Source organism: Aspergillus sydowii, assembly GCF_001890705.1.
Source record: "Aspergillus sydowii CBS 593.65 unplaced genomic scaffold ASPSYscaffold_1, whole genome shotgun sequence".
In the NCBI taxonomy this organism is placed as follows: domain Eukaryota; kingdom Fungi; phylum Ascomycota; class Eurotiomycetes; order Eurotiales; family Aspergillaceae; genus Aspergillus; species Aspergillus sydowii.
This window is the reverse complement of record NW_024467859.1, coordinates 1655174-1670184: the sequence shown is the minus strand read 5'-3', so window position 1 is coordinate 1670184 and position 15011 is coordinate 1655174. Positions and strand designations below refer to the sequence as shown.

At 50.1% G+C, this 15011-nt stretch overlaps 8 protein-coding genes across 8 annotated transcripts; 4 read left to right on the top strand and 4 right to left on the bottom strand.

The window, feature by feature from the left end:
* The first annotated feature begins 141 nt into the window (after positions 1 to 141).
* On the top strand, positions 142 to 3016 carry ASPSYDRAFT_191721 (uncharacterized protein). The gene is made up of 2 exons (XM_040843650.1): positions 142 to 253; positions 320 to 3016. The coding sequence occupies exon 2, from the start codon at positions 370 to 372 to the stop codon at positions 2842 to 2844; it is 2475 nt and encodes an 824-aa protein (XP_040707664.1). The 5' UTR covers positions 142 to 253; positions 320 to 369; the 3' UTR covers positions 2845 to 3016.
* A 1507-nt stretch (positions 3017 to 4523) lies between these two features.
* On the top strand, positions 4524 to 6294 carry ASPSYDRAFT_25901 (uncharacterized protein; the record flags this gene model as incomplete). The annotated part of the gene is made up of 4 exons (XM_040844220.1): positions 4524 to 4770; positions 4827 to 5301; positions 5352 to 5466; positions 5593 to 6294. The coding sequence occupies 4 exons, from the start codon at positions 4524 to 4526 to the stop codon at positions 6292 to 6294; spliced, it is 1539 nt and encodes a 512-aa protein (XP_040707663.1).
* Positions 6295 to 6578: 284 nt separating this feature from the next.
* ASPSYDRAFT_271292 (DUF1014 domain protein) lies at positions 6579 to 7992 on the top strand. Its single transcript, XM_040844362.1, has 3 exons — positions 6579 to 6837; positions 6941 to 7041; positions 7149 to 7992. Exons 1-3 carry the CDS (start codon positions 6781 to 6783, stop codon positions 7666 to 7668), a joined length of 678 nt encoding a protein of 225 aa, XP_040707662.1. The 5' UTR covers positions 6579 to 6780; the 3' UTR covers positions 7669 to 7992.
* On the bottom strand, positions 7985 to 9113 carry pex7 (putative peroxisome biosynthesis protein (Peroxine-7); the record flags this gene model as incomplete). Its single annotated transcript, XM_040848694.1, has 2 exons — positions 7985 to 8888; positions 8950 to 9113. 2 exons carry the CDS (start codon positions 9111 to 9113, stop codon positions 7985 to 7987), a joined length of 1068 nt encoding a protein of 355 aa, XP_040707661.1.
* Positions 9114 to 9519: 406 nt separating this feature from the next.
* On the top strand, positions 9520 to 10896 carry ASPSYDRAFT_83897 (putative CUE domain protein; the record flags this gene model as incomplete). The annotated part of the gene is made up of 1 exon (XM_040851275.1): positions 9520 to 10896. The coding sequence occupies one exon, from the start codon at positions 9520 to 9522 to the stop codon at positions 10894 to 10896; it is 1377 nt and encodes a 458-aa protein (XP_040707660.1).
* Positions 10897 to 10979: 83 nt separating this feature from the next.
* Positions 10980 to 11362, bottom strand: ASPSYDRAFT_271343 (uncharacterized protein). Its single transcript, XM_040844364.1, has one exon. The coding sequence runs from the start codon at positions 11251 to 11253 to the stop codon at positions 11062 to 11064; it is 192 nt and encodes a 63-aa protein (XP_040707659.1). The 5' UTR covers positions 11254 to 11362; the 3' UTR covers positions 10980 to 11061.
* A 723-nt stretch (positions 11363 to 12085) lies between these two features.
* Positions 12086 to 13233, bottom strand: ASPSYDRAFT_25897 (putative ubiquitin-conjugating enzyme; the record flags this gene model as incomplete). Its single annotated transcript, XM_040844219.1, has 4 exons — positions 12086 to 12169; positions 12224 to 12954; positions 13016 to 13110; positions 13172 to 13233. The coding sequence occupies 4 exons, from the start codon at positions 13231 to 13233 to the stop codon at positions 12086 to 12088; spliced, it is 972 nt and encodes a 323-aa protein (XP_040707658.1).
* Positions 13234 to 13701: 468 nt separating this feature from the next.
* Positions 13702 to 14722, bottom strand: ASPSYDRAFT_53479 (uncharacterized protein; the record flags this gene model as incomplete). Its single annotated transcript, XM_040848693.1, has 2 exons — positions 13702 to 14285; positions 14383 to 14722. 2 exons carry the CDS (start codon positions 14720 to 14722, stop codon positions 13702 to 13704), a joined length of 924 nt encoding a protein of 307 aa, XP_040707657.1.
* Between the last annotated feature and the right edge of the window lie 289 nt (positions 14723 to 15011).

Genomic DNA, 15011 nt, shown 5'->3' with positions numbered 1-15011 from the left:
ATTTCGGTCAGTAGTGTCAGGACTTTCTACTCTATCTGAAACCAGAGCCTCAGGCCCACATCGGTTGCCCGGCACAACGGGGCGGTGAGCGCAACAGCAACAACGGTCAACAGGTGACATAGATCAACCAACACCTCTCTTATCGACTCTCTGAGTTGGATTGCACTAATATTATGGGCTTTGGCAATTTTACGCTTAAAGTCTGCTCCCTCGGGGGGTACCCTTCATAATTTGTTGTGCCAACATTGTTATAGTGAGTGTTACTTCTGTTTTGATGCCTTGATGCAGAACTAATGTATAATTATTCTCCGACAAGCAGTCATTCATTATATTCTACTTGAGCATATTGGACAACTATCACAACGCAAGATGGGTGGGCAAGGCGATACTCAGGATATGATGGATTTCAAGCGAGAAATTGCAGAATGCGATACAGACATACCTTTGAATGACACGAATACGACGGTCCTTCGCGAACCAGCCATTTCACAGAAACTGCTGAAGAACGGCGACCATGCCAGTCTCGATGAAACTATGCATGCCACAGCGCAAGATAGTGGCTACAACTCGTCCGGGTCCTCGGCACATCATTCTCCGGCCGAGACTCTAAGTGGTGGAAGGGATGACGGCGAGCCGATTCGCACGCGGTCAAGGACATCCAGCCGTACTTCAATTTCCTCAATTCCTGCCTCAGTATTGACGAACCTACCCGACGGAATGAAACCTATGAACCTGCAAGATACGCAAGATTCCGTGTACCAACCTTGGGACTATCATGGGCCACGGGCCGTTCATACAATACGACAGCGCGAAGGTACATTCCGGAAGCCGAGCTCGGTGCGGGCAATGCAGATGCATACGGAGGACGAGGCAGATTACGAGTATCATCTGACTCCTCCCAAACGCCGGGGTAGCCAGCGCACTTCTGATTTCTCCATTCGGTCCGCGGGTTCGTCGCCATTCAAAAGGTCTCCGTTCTACTCTCCCACGGCAGCAGCTGGCAAGCCGAAAATCAAGAAGGAATATCCACTTGTCCTTCTCCACTGCACTTTGTTATCCCCGTCACTCCCTGTGGCCGGGCTAGTCGCACATCCGGATCGTAAGAAGATTTTGAGCGAAGTTTTGCCCTCGGTGTACTGGAAGAGATGGAAGTTACTCGAGGAGAAAATCGGCTCAGGCATTCTCCGCGACCGCGGTGTGCTTATCTCTCACCCGGAGGATATGTACGATCTTCTTGAGGAACGGCTATTGGAGAGCTTGGAACTACAAGTTCCTCGGCTTGATCATGGGCACTTCCTTGGGCGTGACGAAACTGAGTCGGATAGGGAGGACCGCTTGGCAAAGGAGGACAGCAGCACAGAGGATGAAGGTGATGAGTGTCCGGATTGCGGAGGCCGTGTTCTGCGGCACAATACGACCCGAAAGTGGGAAGTCAAAGTATTCGCCGCCAATGGAATGATGAGGGCTGGTGCGTGGGCTGCAGCATGGAAAGAGATGGAGAAGGTCGATGTAGAGGTTAGCGTGTGGTTGCCTTCTCATGTGAGAGCAGAACTTGAAGAACGGGTGGCCGAAGACTCGTCGCACATTGATAACGGCTTCGGTCAACCTTTACTGCAGGAACCGGGGAATATCATATCGGGGCCTCCAAATCTCACGCTCACGCCGGCCCCTCAAAAAGCCGGTTCCGGCTCTCACGCTACCCAACACCGTGATAGGTCTCCATCGCCCGTCACAACTCGGCATAGGCCTCAAGATAATAAAACATGCGAATCAAATGCGAGAAAGCCGTCGGAAGAGATTGATCTGCAGACTCTGCTGGTGAACTACATCCGCGTGCTTGCCAACGACCGACGCAATATCGCCATCGTCTTCCTAAGCGTGCTTGTCGTCTTTGTTGCTATCAACTCTAGATCAGCCACAGTCGTGCCGGATTTGCGCCCATTCCCCGAGAATATCCTAGAATTTACTGCTTCATCCGTGGTTCCACTGCAGGAACCCGAAACTCAACCGTGGAGCGAGAGGACAGACTCTCGAACCTTATCCGTCACGGTTCCAGACTCGACAGTGGTAGTTGCACCATCCGCGGAACCCGTGACCTTTTCAAGCTTAGACGACTTCTCAGACCCTCCGGTGAATCGTCTTATATCTGAACCGGATGAGTCACAACAACCAACACCCAATGAGGTATTTGTGGAAAGTGCCGACATCGTTTCGGAGGAGGGGCAACAAGAGCCGTCCAGCGAGAATAACCCGGAGAAGTTGCCACAAACAGCAAGTGATACGGTACCCATTGACAGTGTCAATGCATTACCTGATATGGAAGAGCAAGAACGCTTCAGAGAGGATGCGCCGGAAGAGTCACAGCCAGCAGCAGCTGATAATTTACCAGCCGAAAATGCCCAATTTGACTCTGAGAAGGGGGAACAACAGAGCAGCGACGACGAACCTCTGGAGTTACCACCCACAGTGAGTGATACCGCATCTGTTGGAGGTGTCGAAATCGCCTCTGTAGAGCCGGAACAGTTATCACAAGCTAGCGAGAACGAGCCGAAGGAGCCTTTGCCAACTATGGCCGGACCTCCCTCCAGTGACGGCTTTGATGCCTTTTCCGAAGCGAAGGAGGTCTTGCAAGCCAAAGAAACAGTTTCCACGGAAGAAGCCCGAAGTTCGACTGTCTCAGTGGATGATAGCAGCATTGATCCGCCATTGTCTCTTGATGAACAACACAATAAGCACGAGCAGGGCGACAAAACTCAGCACAATGAGCAACTCGAGCAATATGAACCAAGCGCGTCGAACGAACAGAATAAACAGAATGAAGCGAACGAAATATACGATATGTGACCGAGCTACGCCGCTATTTACGAACGATATGATAAGATTTTGGACTTGACCTTTGGATTTCTGCGGACCTTGCTTGTTAGCCGTTACGTTGCCTTTAGCATTAGCCTTATTGAATCTATACTTAGGATTAGCGTGAATTGAACTGTCTTATCAAACCTTCCCCCGAACCTCGAGAACGTACCGTAAGACACTCGGTAGATATCGCGTTCGGTCTATTACCTGAGTAGACCGAGTGGCTGCGCACGCCAGTACATCTTAGTCTGTACCTTGATTCAACATTGACTATATGATTTCCTGGAACTTGGTTAGATTAAATATGTTGGGAGTCATTCTCGGCTTAACTTAGCCGCGCGGGTCGGGTCGTTGACCTTCTGACTACTAACTAGGTACTGCTGGCGGGCGAGTTCTTCCCTTCCGACACTCTCAACAACAAACAGACCGGCCATTCAAAATTGAACTCGTTTTCATTTCAATCAACACTGAGACAGGTCCAAGCCAATGCAGGTTTCTAATGCATAGCACAACTCAGATCACTAACCTTGATCTTCAATTTGACTTGATTTGGGTGTATCTCCGTCTTCACCTCACCACTAGAAGCCTCAGCTGACTCAAGCTTTATGTTGTGCTGTTCCACCACGCGGGATGGCCTTTGCCGTAAGGTTAAACCAAGACGTCTGAGGGCTAGGTACTGGTGGGGTTTGTGATATGCGTTGCAGTGCTGTACAACAGAATAATGGCGGAAAAGTATGTTTGCTTGCCAAGTACTCGGCATCAGAGTGTTGGGTTTCGGAGGCCGTCCCCGTATCCACTCCCTCGAACGTCAACCATCCCTGACGAGCGTCTTGCTACTATCATTAGATCTCACATCACCAACCTGCTTTTATTCTGATAGAACCACGACCGAACATGCTTCGGCGAATCTTAGCAATTGCTTTTTTTCAACCAGCGTTCATCAAAAGCGCAATACCCCTAGCAGCTTGCTTACGGGCATCATCACACATGGCACGATGCAGAGGAATTAAAGCATTTGCTTTTCCCATCAAGAGTGTTTTGGCGATATGCTCATCCACTTCATATTTAGACCTGCCATCGTGTCTGGAGCGCTAATCTATAGGCCACCAGCCATGAGGTTCGAGGTGCCCGCCAGATCTTGCCGGTTCCGACCAATATTACAGTCGGGGCTGCATACCAACGAGTTGCGCTACGTCCGGACTTGCGCTATCATCTTCTCCTTTTCGTAACGGAAAGTGCGATGCAACCAATATAGCTCCTCTTCTTGTGATTTGTACGATCTAGCCCTTAACTGCGTGCTGTCTCGCCCAAATACAGAGAATATTCGCCGAGCAGAAGCTTGCTCTTCAACTGCTTCAGTGGCCGCTCGTTAACGGCCTTGCGGAGCAATAAGGCTGCTTTTCTAACCGGTAAGATTGCTCGGAGCTGCTCTGGTTTTAGTTTTCGGGGTCCTAGCAACCATGTCCCTCCACAACGAATTCCGAGTCCGAACTCGAATTGGTTCTATTCCCGAATCATCTATGAAACCCCAAATCCTTGTGAGCCTTTGTCGTCAAAAAGTTTGCTTCGTAATTATGGAGACATGTGCGGTATAACTGTTATATGAACGTTATATAAAGCCGGCTCTTTGCCCTCCCATTCTCTTGGTTAGCCCTAACTTACCCAACATGAGCGATATGCACAACAAGTCGAGTCTATTCGTCATACTGTGTCTTGTACACTTGGTATCATGCAATGTCGTTAAATTTGACTTGCATCTCACATGGGAGAATCGAGAGATTGCTGGTATCTCGCGCGAGGCCATCCTGTCGAACGGCCAACTCCCTGGTCCCACGCTTCGAGTAAAGCAAGGGGATGAGGTTGAATTTAATGTCACAAATTTAATGCCATTTGAGACTACAGTCCATTTTCACGGTAATATCTGATCTATTCACACAATTTTCTATCCACCTCGACTAATTCTTGTCTAGGCATCGCACAGCTAGGCACACCATGGTCCGATGGCACTCCCGGACTATCACAGACACCAATACAGCCGGGGGGTAATTTTCTATATAAATGGACGGCGGTGGACTATGGATCGTATGAGTATCATTCGCATAGTCGCGGCCAGCTGATAGACGGTCTCTATGGGGCTATCTATATTGAACCGAACAGGTCTGTAGAAAGACCATTCAAGTTGATTACAGACGACCCTACAGATCGTACTGGAATGGCCATAGCCGAGTCCAATACGGAGCCACTCATACTTTCCGACTGGCGTTTGTTGACTTCGGAGGCGATTTGGAAAGCTGAATTGGATTCGGGCTGCGAGTGTATATGTTCTAGTGCTATATTGATAAACGGGAAAGGCTCCTCATATTGTTTACCACAGCAGAGACTCAATGATCTTGCTGTACCGGGACAGAGAGCTCTCCTTGGAAACCATACGTTGACTGATATTGGGTGGGCGTGTCTCCTGAATCCGCTATATTCTAAGCTGACACTGGCAATAGTTGCTTTCCTCCAATCGATTCTTTTTTTGGGACATATCCTCGCAATCCCGATTTGCTACCCAAAGGCTTTAATGATGGATGTGTTCCTGGCGATGGGCCAGAAGAAATTGTCAGGGTTAATTCATCTTATACTCGGTATATCAGCCGGGATATTATTAGCATGGCTGGCTCGTCGACTCTCGTTTTCTCCATAGACGAGCACCCGATATATGTCTATGCAATCGATGGGCGCTAAATTGAGCCCCTTCTCGTCGATGCTATCCAAATACCGGCTGGGTCCCGGTATTCGGTTCTTATCGAGCTCAAGCAACATGAACCAGCTAGAGACTACACAATCCGCGTGGCCCAGCACGGGCTCAACCAAATTATAAACGGCACGGCCACGATGTCGTACGTGTCATCTCAACCTCCACGACAACCTTCGTTACCATATATTACGGAAGTTGGTAACGCAACCACGCCACAAACGGTGTTCCAAAACGAGTCTCTGGTCGTCCCATTTCCGGTTCAAGTTCCCTCGCGATCAGTCAACCAGACATTCATCCTAAACATCGAGCACTTCCACGCTGCATACCGTTGGCAACTAGGTAACTCAAGTTACCCCGTTGCCTTTGAAGACAATCCACCGGCTTTATTCAATTCAAGCTCAATTCCGTCTCCAAACAGTGTGTCGACACTGCATGATACCTGGGTTGACATCATCTTCAACGTTTCTCACGGCAACCAACCGGGACATCCAATGCACAAACACTCGAACAAGTACTATGTGATAGGATATGGCCACACACCGTTTACGTACTCCTCCGTGGCGGAAGCAGTGGAACATATTCCCGAACAATTCAATTTTGATAATCCCCAGCTACGAGATACATTCTCGAATCCGGTTGCACCCGGGCCCCTTGGAACTTGGTTGGCTATACGGTACCATGTTGTCATGTTGTGAACCCGGGCCCCTTTCTGCTTCACTGCCACCTCCAGATGCATCAGAGTGGTGGAATGGCATTGGCCCTGATGGATGGCATTGATGCCTGGCCGGTTGTGCCTGAGGAGTATCAGTTAGCTGTCAGTATGAATTCTTGATATTTTCGGTATTCGTTCGCCATAAACCATGCAAAAATGCAATCGTCCGTCACATATAATCCTTGCCTCTCGAATAAAGTGTACCAGCTACATGTAGTATTTATCTTAACGAATAATACCGAGGGTTCTTTTGGGTCGCATGCCAAGCATAGTGATGCTCTTTATACATCTGCTTAGTCATTGCCACCCCGCCATCTGATAGTTAACTAAATTAAACCAGAACTGTACAGAGCTCTGACTCAAATCGCCCCTCACCCTCGAACCCGAAGTCGGCCGTCACTCACCTCTCACTTGCGAACCTTGTTCTCTCACTCTACTCATCAGCAAAACCAAATAAAAATAATCCACCATGGGAGGCAAAAAGGCCGCCGGTGAGAACTCCAAGAAGGCTGCTGGAAACGCTCGCGTGAGGACCACTACCGCCTCCCCTCCCACTTTGATTCGAATTTGCACACCCACCCTTATTATCAACCGTGGCTAATCATTTCCTGAATTCTTCATGATGATAGAAAGCCGAAGCCGCAGCCAACAAGAAGGCCGTTGAGGACCAAAAGCGCGCCGTCGAAGAGGACAAGCAGTGGGCGAAGGGCGCCAAGGGTTCATCCAAGAAGTACGAGATATCATCTTTTCTTCACAACCTCCTTTATTAGCACATTTCCACTCCAAACGAACGCAGAGAAAGGAAGACAAATAATAATAGCTAACCCGCCAAAACAGAGACGACACCGAAGCCAAGAAGGCCGAAGCCGCCCGCAAAAAGGCCGAGCGCGATGCCCTCCTAGCCGAAGAAGAAGCATCCCAACCCTCCAAGCCCAAGAACACCAAGGCTGCCGGAAAGAAGAACGCCGCTCCGTCCAAGGGAACCCTGGACCTATCCCAGCTCGACGACAATGGGCCTAGCACCAAGTCTAAGTCGGCCCTGAACGCCTCTGGTATCGATAACGCACTCGATGCGCTCTCCCTGACCAACCGGGACACCAGCAAGATCGACCGCCACCCCGAGCGCCGATTCAAGGCTGCGTATGCGGCTTTTGAGGCCCGTCGGCTGCCGGAGATTGAAGAGGAGAACCCGGGACTTAGACGGAACCAGCGGATTGAGCTTGTCAAGAAGGAGTTCGAGAAGAGTGAAGAGAACCCGTTTAACCAGGTTCATGTTGCGTTTGATGCGTCGAGGGAGGAGATTGCGGCTGTGAAGGAGGCAGAGAGGAAGAAGGTTGAGACGCGGCTTACGAAGTAAATATCTACCTTCGTGTTCATTTCTTTTGTGTTTTATACCCGTGATTTTTGGCTAGGGGGAAATGATAGCGGTAGTTGATGCTTAAAGAGAGGGGAACTTTTATACATAGATAGACTGGTCACTTGGATAGGGCATCCCTATCTCTTAAGTCCAAAAATGAGCATGCAAGAAAGTGATAAAAAAAGAAGAATGATAAACCAAAAAGCAAAAGAAAATAAAAAGGTATCATGGGTCATGCGATCTAATATCCAATACAGAGAAGAATCCAGGGAATAAAAAGAGGGATAAAGATTGAGAAACAGTAAAACGCCGTATTCTATCCCATCACAGCACGAACGTCCCATACATAAACGCTCTCGTCCCACCCAACACTCGCACACCACCCCTCGCTTCCAAAGAGACACCAATCGACGCCCGTCGCAAACTCGGTATGCTGGTTCATTCGGCCGAGCTCGGCACCCATGATCGGCGTCGGCCCAGACCGCATAAGGTCTGTATCTCCGATTACGCCGGCGGGGGACTGGTCGCTCCAAGCACGACATGTCATATCGTAGCTCGCACTGAGCAGGACATTTGAGAGATGCGGTGACCATGCAACCCGGCGAACGGCATAGTCGTGGCCGATCATCACAGCCTGTGGCCCTTGTTGCGGAGCGCGGATGTCAAATGTGCGTATTGTCCGGTCGACACCCGCGACAGCAACTACCGATGGCCGATACTTGTTCCAGTCGTGTGTGAGTGCTTCAGAAGGTGGGCATGCAGCCGGCGGGGCACCCGGTTTGCCCGGTATCGGAGAAACGGGAGCTGCATGAATTGGGATCTGGAGGGTGAGGTGATTCGAGGCCGAAGCCGGTGTACGGAGATCGTAGATACGGAGATATGAATCTGAAGAGACGCAGGAAAGGATATCTGGAGAGTGCGGCGTGAAGGCGGCAGAGTAGGTACAGCTGTGGGTGGGAAGGGTCATGAGGGAATGCGGGCGCTGCGGGGACCAAATGCGAACTGTGCCATCCCAGCTGCTTGAGCAGAAGGTGTCCTTGGAGACCAGGTTCCAGCTGACGCTAAAGACTTCGCGATTGTGTTCTTTCCAGCCCTGGATGGGAAAGTCATTGAGTGTGCAATCAAAGAGCTTGATGCTGCCGTCTCCAGAGGCGGTTAGGACTTGGTGTTCATTGGCTTCGGACCAGGCGAGGTCATAGAGGGAATCTTGAGTAGTGAACCTGTAGACCATTAGATCTCAAATAATGAACCCTGAGTTCGTACAGCGAAAGCGACGAATACCATTTAGCAGGCACGATGCCCTGGGGGGTCAATTCAAGAATGAACAAACGTCCATTGCCGACAAGGCCGAAGTTGGCCGATGAAGCTACTGCCAGTCGGTTGTCGAAAAATGGGGAGTACTTGACCGCATAACCGTTGTAGCCTTCGGTGCGGAAGTGTAACATGTCGAGGGAGATCTCAGGGGCGTTGCTTGGTTGACGTTTGGAGGCTGCAGGAGCAATGAGAAGGAATGCGAGAGCCAGGAAAGAATTGCGGGGAGATTGACACACGAGCCGAGGTTCGTTTCTGGCTCCGATCGCCGTCCACTTGTTTCACACCTCATTTGACATCAACTCGTCCATCGTTCCGATATCCCGGCCAAGGCCCTGCAGATCGTCGAGGTCGTCATCAATATAGAATCGACCTGAGCTGTGACTGGCCATATACAGAGCAATCACGTGAATATCGATGGCCTCGAAAAACACGAACGGCTTCACATCTTTCTTATCCCACCGAGCATGATCTACTTGCTTAGTCTTCTCGTCAGTCTGACTCCCTGATTAGTTATGTCACTCAGGAAGTCACCTCCCTATGGACCGCTATCTATCGCGCAAACGACCACGCAGTCCTCCGGTCGAAACTCAACCAGTGACACCAGACGACGATGACGCCTCGACAGACATCAAGTTAGCCCAACTGGTGTCTCTGTTCCCAGACACGCCACAGGATACTCTCATTGATATCCTCGTTTCCTGCAGTGGATCAGTGGAGACTGCAATAACCACGGTCACAGAGCAAAAGCAACTCTCGCAACTCCCCAAACGGTCTAGGACAACTGGTGGTGCACCAGGAACCCAGACGTCCCTAACGTCTCATATCCACGTCTCCCCAAGCAAAGATGGAAGCGGCGGGGTGGCTTCATTGCAACGAAAGCGAAACCCGGTAGTCCAGAAGGGGAAGACACTGTACCTATTCAGCCCAGAGGACGTTGCAGCATATACCTCATGCACGATCATCCACAACTTCCTCCCACCCGAACAAGCGAATGCGCTTCTACTTGAACTCCTCGACGAATCTCAGCACTTCTCCCGATACAAACTGCAGATCTTCGACAGGACTGTTGAAAGCCCACATTCCACGTGCGTCTACGTTTCTACGCCAGAGCAGGAAGCTCAGCACACCAACGACTACACATACGGAGGCACGTATCACACGAATATCCGGCAGGCAACCCCGCACCTCCGCGCGATCTCCACACCCGTCCAGCAAGCCGTCAACGAAGAAATCCAAAAGAGAATTCGGGACGTCTACCCACGCGGCAAGAAACTCAAGTACCAGTCACCGCGGGAATGGATGCCCAATGCCGCCTTTGTCAACTGCTACGATGGACCCGCAGAAAGCGTCGGATACCACACTGATCACCTTACCTACTTAGGGCCCCGCGCGGTCATTGGGAGTATAAGCTTAGGTGTTCAACGGGAATTTCGTGTGCGACGGATAGCCCCAGATGAAGATGAAGCGACAGGAGAGAAATCCGCGCGGACACGGGCTGACTCTCAGGGACAGATATCCATAGCTCTACCGCATAATTCTCTTTTGGTCATGCATGCGGAGACGCAAGAGGAATGGAAGCATTCAATTGCTCCCGCGCAGACTATTTCCCCACATCCGTTATCAGGTAATCGGCGGATCAATATCACTTACCGGTGGTATCGGGATTCATTGCATCCTCGAAACATCCCGCGTTGTCGCTGTAACGCGCATGCAGTTCTCAAATGTGTCCAGCGTAAACGTGACACCAGAGGACGTTACATGTGGTTATGTTATATGGGATCTAAACCAGGGAAGCAGGGCTGTGGCTTTTTCCAATGGGCCGAGTTTGATGATGACGGCGAGCCACTTTGGAATCAACCTCGAACTAATGAAGAGGATGCGAATGCTCCAAATCTAATTAATTTCGCCGACTGAGAAGAAAGCAAATTTTGTAACAAATCCAATAAATAGACTGGCATTGAATACTGGCTTAGTTGTATACACGAGTGAGTAGCACTCTGCGACCTAGCCACAACTACAGTAAGGCACAATCCGTCGCAATGGTAAGCGCGTGCTTGGTGGAAAACCGTGTTGCCAAAGTCATTGTATCCTCCCTTCGATGTACGTGTGAGCTGCGGAATAAAGCGGACCAATATGGGCTGTCCATCCAATCACCAAAGTTAAACGTTTAATGCGCAGCCTAATGGTTATCCTCATGGATTCGTTGTGTAGAACAAGCGTAATCGCGATTGAGGATATGTCTGCGGATTTCTTAGCCCTGTATGCCTTCATAAAAGTGCTGAGAAATTGAATGTCATACGTACTGTGTCCATAACTCTAACAAATGATAGGCGTCCATCCAGCTAGGCTCTAGCAAAAGTTTGGCGTTGTATATCGAAATTGCCAACCAGTCTAGCAGCCAAGGTCGTGGGAGAATTGATATCTGTGAGAAAAAAAACAAAATCGAGTTGCGGAAGGCGTATCGCCAGCTGCATGTCAAACGAATCAGTATGCACAATCATTCGTACATGGTTTCTTATTACACACCCCTTCAAAGAAACAGTCCGAGTGGAATATCCAATCAGACCTCCGCCATTGCCGTGGTGGGCTGTGCATTCGAGCTAATGTTGTGTCTGATGGCGGTAGGGTCGCCGGGTCTGGTTGGTTTGAGTCCTCTTCGCACGCCAGACAGCTTTCGTCTGCACCAGGGCTTGATGAGAGTGAAGCGACCGGAGCTCCAGAACTCGGCGCAGCCCAAGGCCAAGGCAAAAGCGCAGCAGACGAGGACAATGGGAATCAGGACTAACGCAATGACGATAATCGCCGTCTTATGTTTAGAGTTCATGACGATACCTATACAGTTGAATCCAATATTGTCATGTAAGAACGCAATAGGAATGGAGTAGGTAGCCGGATGCGGTTTATTGATAGGAGCGCGAGGTCGTGGAGGGAGGCGTGTGTGTAACAACCTGTTGTTAGCTCCATTGTCACCGGTCGTGCTTTCTCCGCAAGGCAATGAATCTACTTTTGAGTCCCGGAAGCTGCTTCTTCATTCCCTCTCCCAAAAGGAAGGAGCTGGAGGCCTTGGGACTTCCTTCAGGCTGCGGTGTTCGATATGTGATTCTTATTCTGAACTCTGCTCCAAGGGTGGAATAACCATTTGCTTGATCGAAGCCAGGGCATCGCCATCTAATCGACTAAATCGGATCTGCATTCCACATTAGCCAAATTCTGGAACCTATGTCAGAATCAATAAAATTACCATTTCATCGGGACCCCGGACAGAGTTTCCGAACAAAGTAGCATCTGACCGACTTGCTTCAATTTCATACTGCACGCGTCTGGTCCAGATCCCATCCCAGTGCCAGTCACCCGGAAGTCGCGCTTGTGGGTTGTCGCGTTTTGAGCTACTCGTTTCATCGGTACCGTCGATGTCCTTGCGGTGAGCCTTCCATGCATGCCATGCACTAGGGTTGCCCGCTGCTTCCAGCGGCACGGAATCGAGAACAGTCTCATCATCAAATGAAGTGCGAATGTAATCCAGAATTTCCAGGACTGGGATCGATGTCCTCGTCCTCGTGGGGCCATCCGGTGATGCCGTATTGACGGCATCGCCCTCGTCCCCTTCATGTGGTTTTGACTCTGCGCCCTCCTGGGCAGAACCATCAGGGACTGGTATCTCTGTATCCATTTTATTTGAACCGGTCAGACTCACGGCCCTCGATGACGCGTTCGAACCAGCACCACCACGTCTTGCACGCCCGAACCAATGGGGAAACCCGTGTCTAAGACTGAACCCTCCCGGCGGTAACCGCTCTTCGTCCGTTGCGCTGACAGGATCCTCATTTGATACACCAGTGCTGAAGGTGTAGGTTGTAAGTGGTACAATTAGCGGGTGAAATACGTCGGTAGAGAAGGTTACTAATGGTGGGCGATCAGGGTAGGACGGAGGGAATCGTATCTGGAATCGGAGGATCGCAGAAGCATAGGGGCCTGAGGATGAAGGCGATTAATTCAACAATCTAGTTTGTAGTTGACAGGAACTGTGGCTTACCGGATCGAACAAAGATCACGCAGGCCCAGAGCGACGGATCACTAGGATTGAGACTCACATAGACTCCAGGAGGAGCTGCATGCTTGAGGCTTGCGCTGGGGTAACGATTAGCATGGACGTGTGTGGAGTTTCTTCCGGGGCAATTGGTGAACTGACTGTTCCTGGAGCAGCTGATATCTCCGAAGAGAGGGGATTTTGGGCAATCGGATCGTTGACATGGCGCCAATCGAGGGTAGAAAAGCATTGACTGGACACAGAGTGTGACGGAGGTCTGAAGGTGTTGATGTTGATCTCAGGAGACGATTCGGAGAAGCTCCCGCCTCCAAGAGATCCAAACTTGGGTGTGGGGCTTGACCGGCCGATAAGCGGCACGCTTTTCTACTCGACAAACATGCTCGACAGCATCCTCATGACTGCGGAGTGCATGAAATATCATTAAACATGATTAACGTTATTCATTGTCTGGTGCATTGTCAAGTCACCATAATATTATTCCATTACTTATTCTCTCCGGTAAACGTTTAGAAAGCTAAAGTTGACACTCAAATACGGTGAATTAAATGATGAAATATATAGTGTAGGAGTCTCCATTGTCAGTAAAGAAACCTGTACCGGGACATAAATATATTTTTTTTTCGAGTAAAATTCTATAAATCATCATCAACTTTAGTATATATACTTAGCTTCTATATTCTATTACCCTTGTCCAACTCAGAAAATCCAAGTATCACCATACCCTCCCCAACGCCTTCATAGATCCCACCGGCCACCCCTTCCAACCACCATGATGCAGTCCCAGAAACCGCACCGTCCGGTTTTCCATCATACATATTCAAAACCGTGGAACCGAAATTCATGCCGCCACGGCCAACCATTTCAGCGATGTACAAAGTAAGAGACGTCAAGCGCTCTCTAACTCTGTGAGTGCGGTCATATTGATACACCTGAAACATGACCTCCCTGACATACGGCATAAGAAACTGCAGGAGGAGACAAAAATAGATGATGCCACCGGCCAGCGATCGATGCAGATAGGAGCGCTGCGCAGGATAAGGGGGCGAGTCCGGATAGGACGACGATAGCGGAGCCAACGATGGCTTCAGTTTCTCAGGTAAACTACCACGAAGCGTTGCAGCTTCCTCGCTAGTTAGGTCCTCGGGCAGTGCAGAGAGCAGATATGCCATAGAGTTGAGGTAAAGCGAGCGAACTAAACGGCTCTCGCAATGTGGCTGCTGAGCCTCGTACCCGGCATGACGGAGGAGGTTGAGCGCTGTTGCAATATACATTCATAATTTAGTGGGTGATCCGAGTCATTTGCTGCTTATTGAGCTGCTGATTCGTTCAAGGAATAGGGTAGCAGTTCTTACCGGGATTTACTCTGTTCCACCGTAACCCAGAGCCCACCTCGTGGTTCACCGGCACCCCTATTGCCAGGACATCCCTATTGATCCCAGTATCCTCGGAGCCGAAAGAATCATCGGAATTTCGGCCTGTACTTGTACTCCCTGAGGAAGAAGGGCGTGGAGTGGTATCGCCCGTGCTGAATGGCATTGTTCGAGATGGGAGGGCACTGCTAGTTTCTGTCCTAACCATCGCGTACCGTGAAGATGTGAAACGCCGTTTGATAATGGTGGGAATGAACGGCGGGAAGAGGGAGAATGTAGGCGAACACTCGGAAGTGTCGCCCACTTGGACTGATTCGGCCATCAACTCCAGAAAAAAGGCGTCTCTGAGGATTTAGAGATAGAAAGCAAAGATAAAGGTTTCGGCCAGCAGATCCTAGGTCTTGGAGAGGGCTCCGTACTTTGTAGATTGAGACCGAACTTCAAGAGGCGGTGCGGAAGGAAACTGGCTGACGCTGATAAGCCTGCTATTTCTGAGAGTGGGTGGTAGGGAGGGGTTCACCCCGCTATGGCGATTAGTACGATCATAAGAACGGGTTTCTATAGATAGGAGATGTAGAGTCTAGAATCTGGTTTCAAAGCTGTTGGGGATG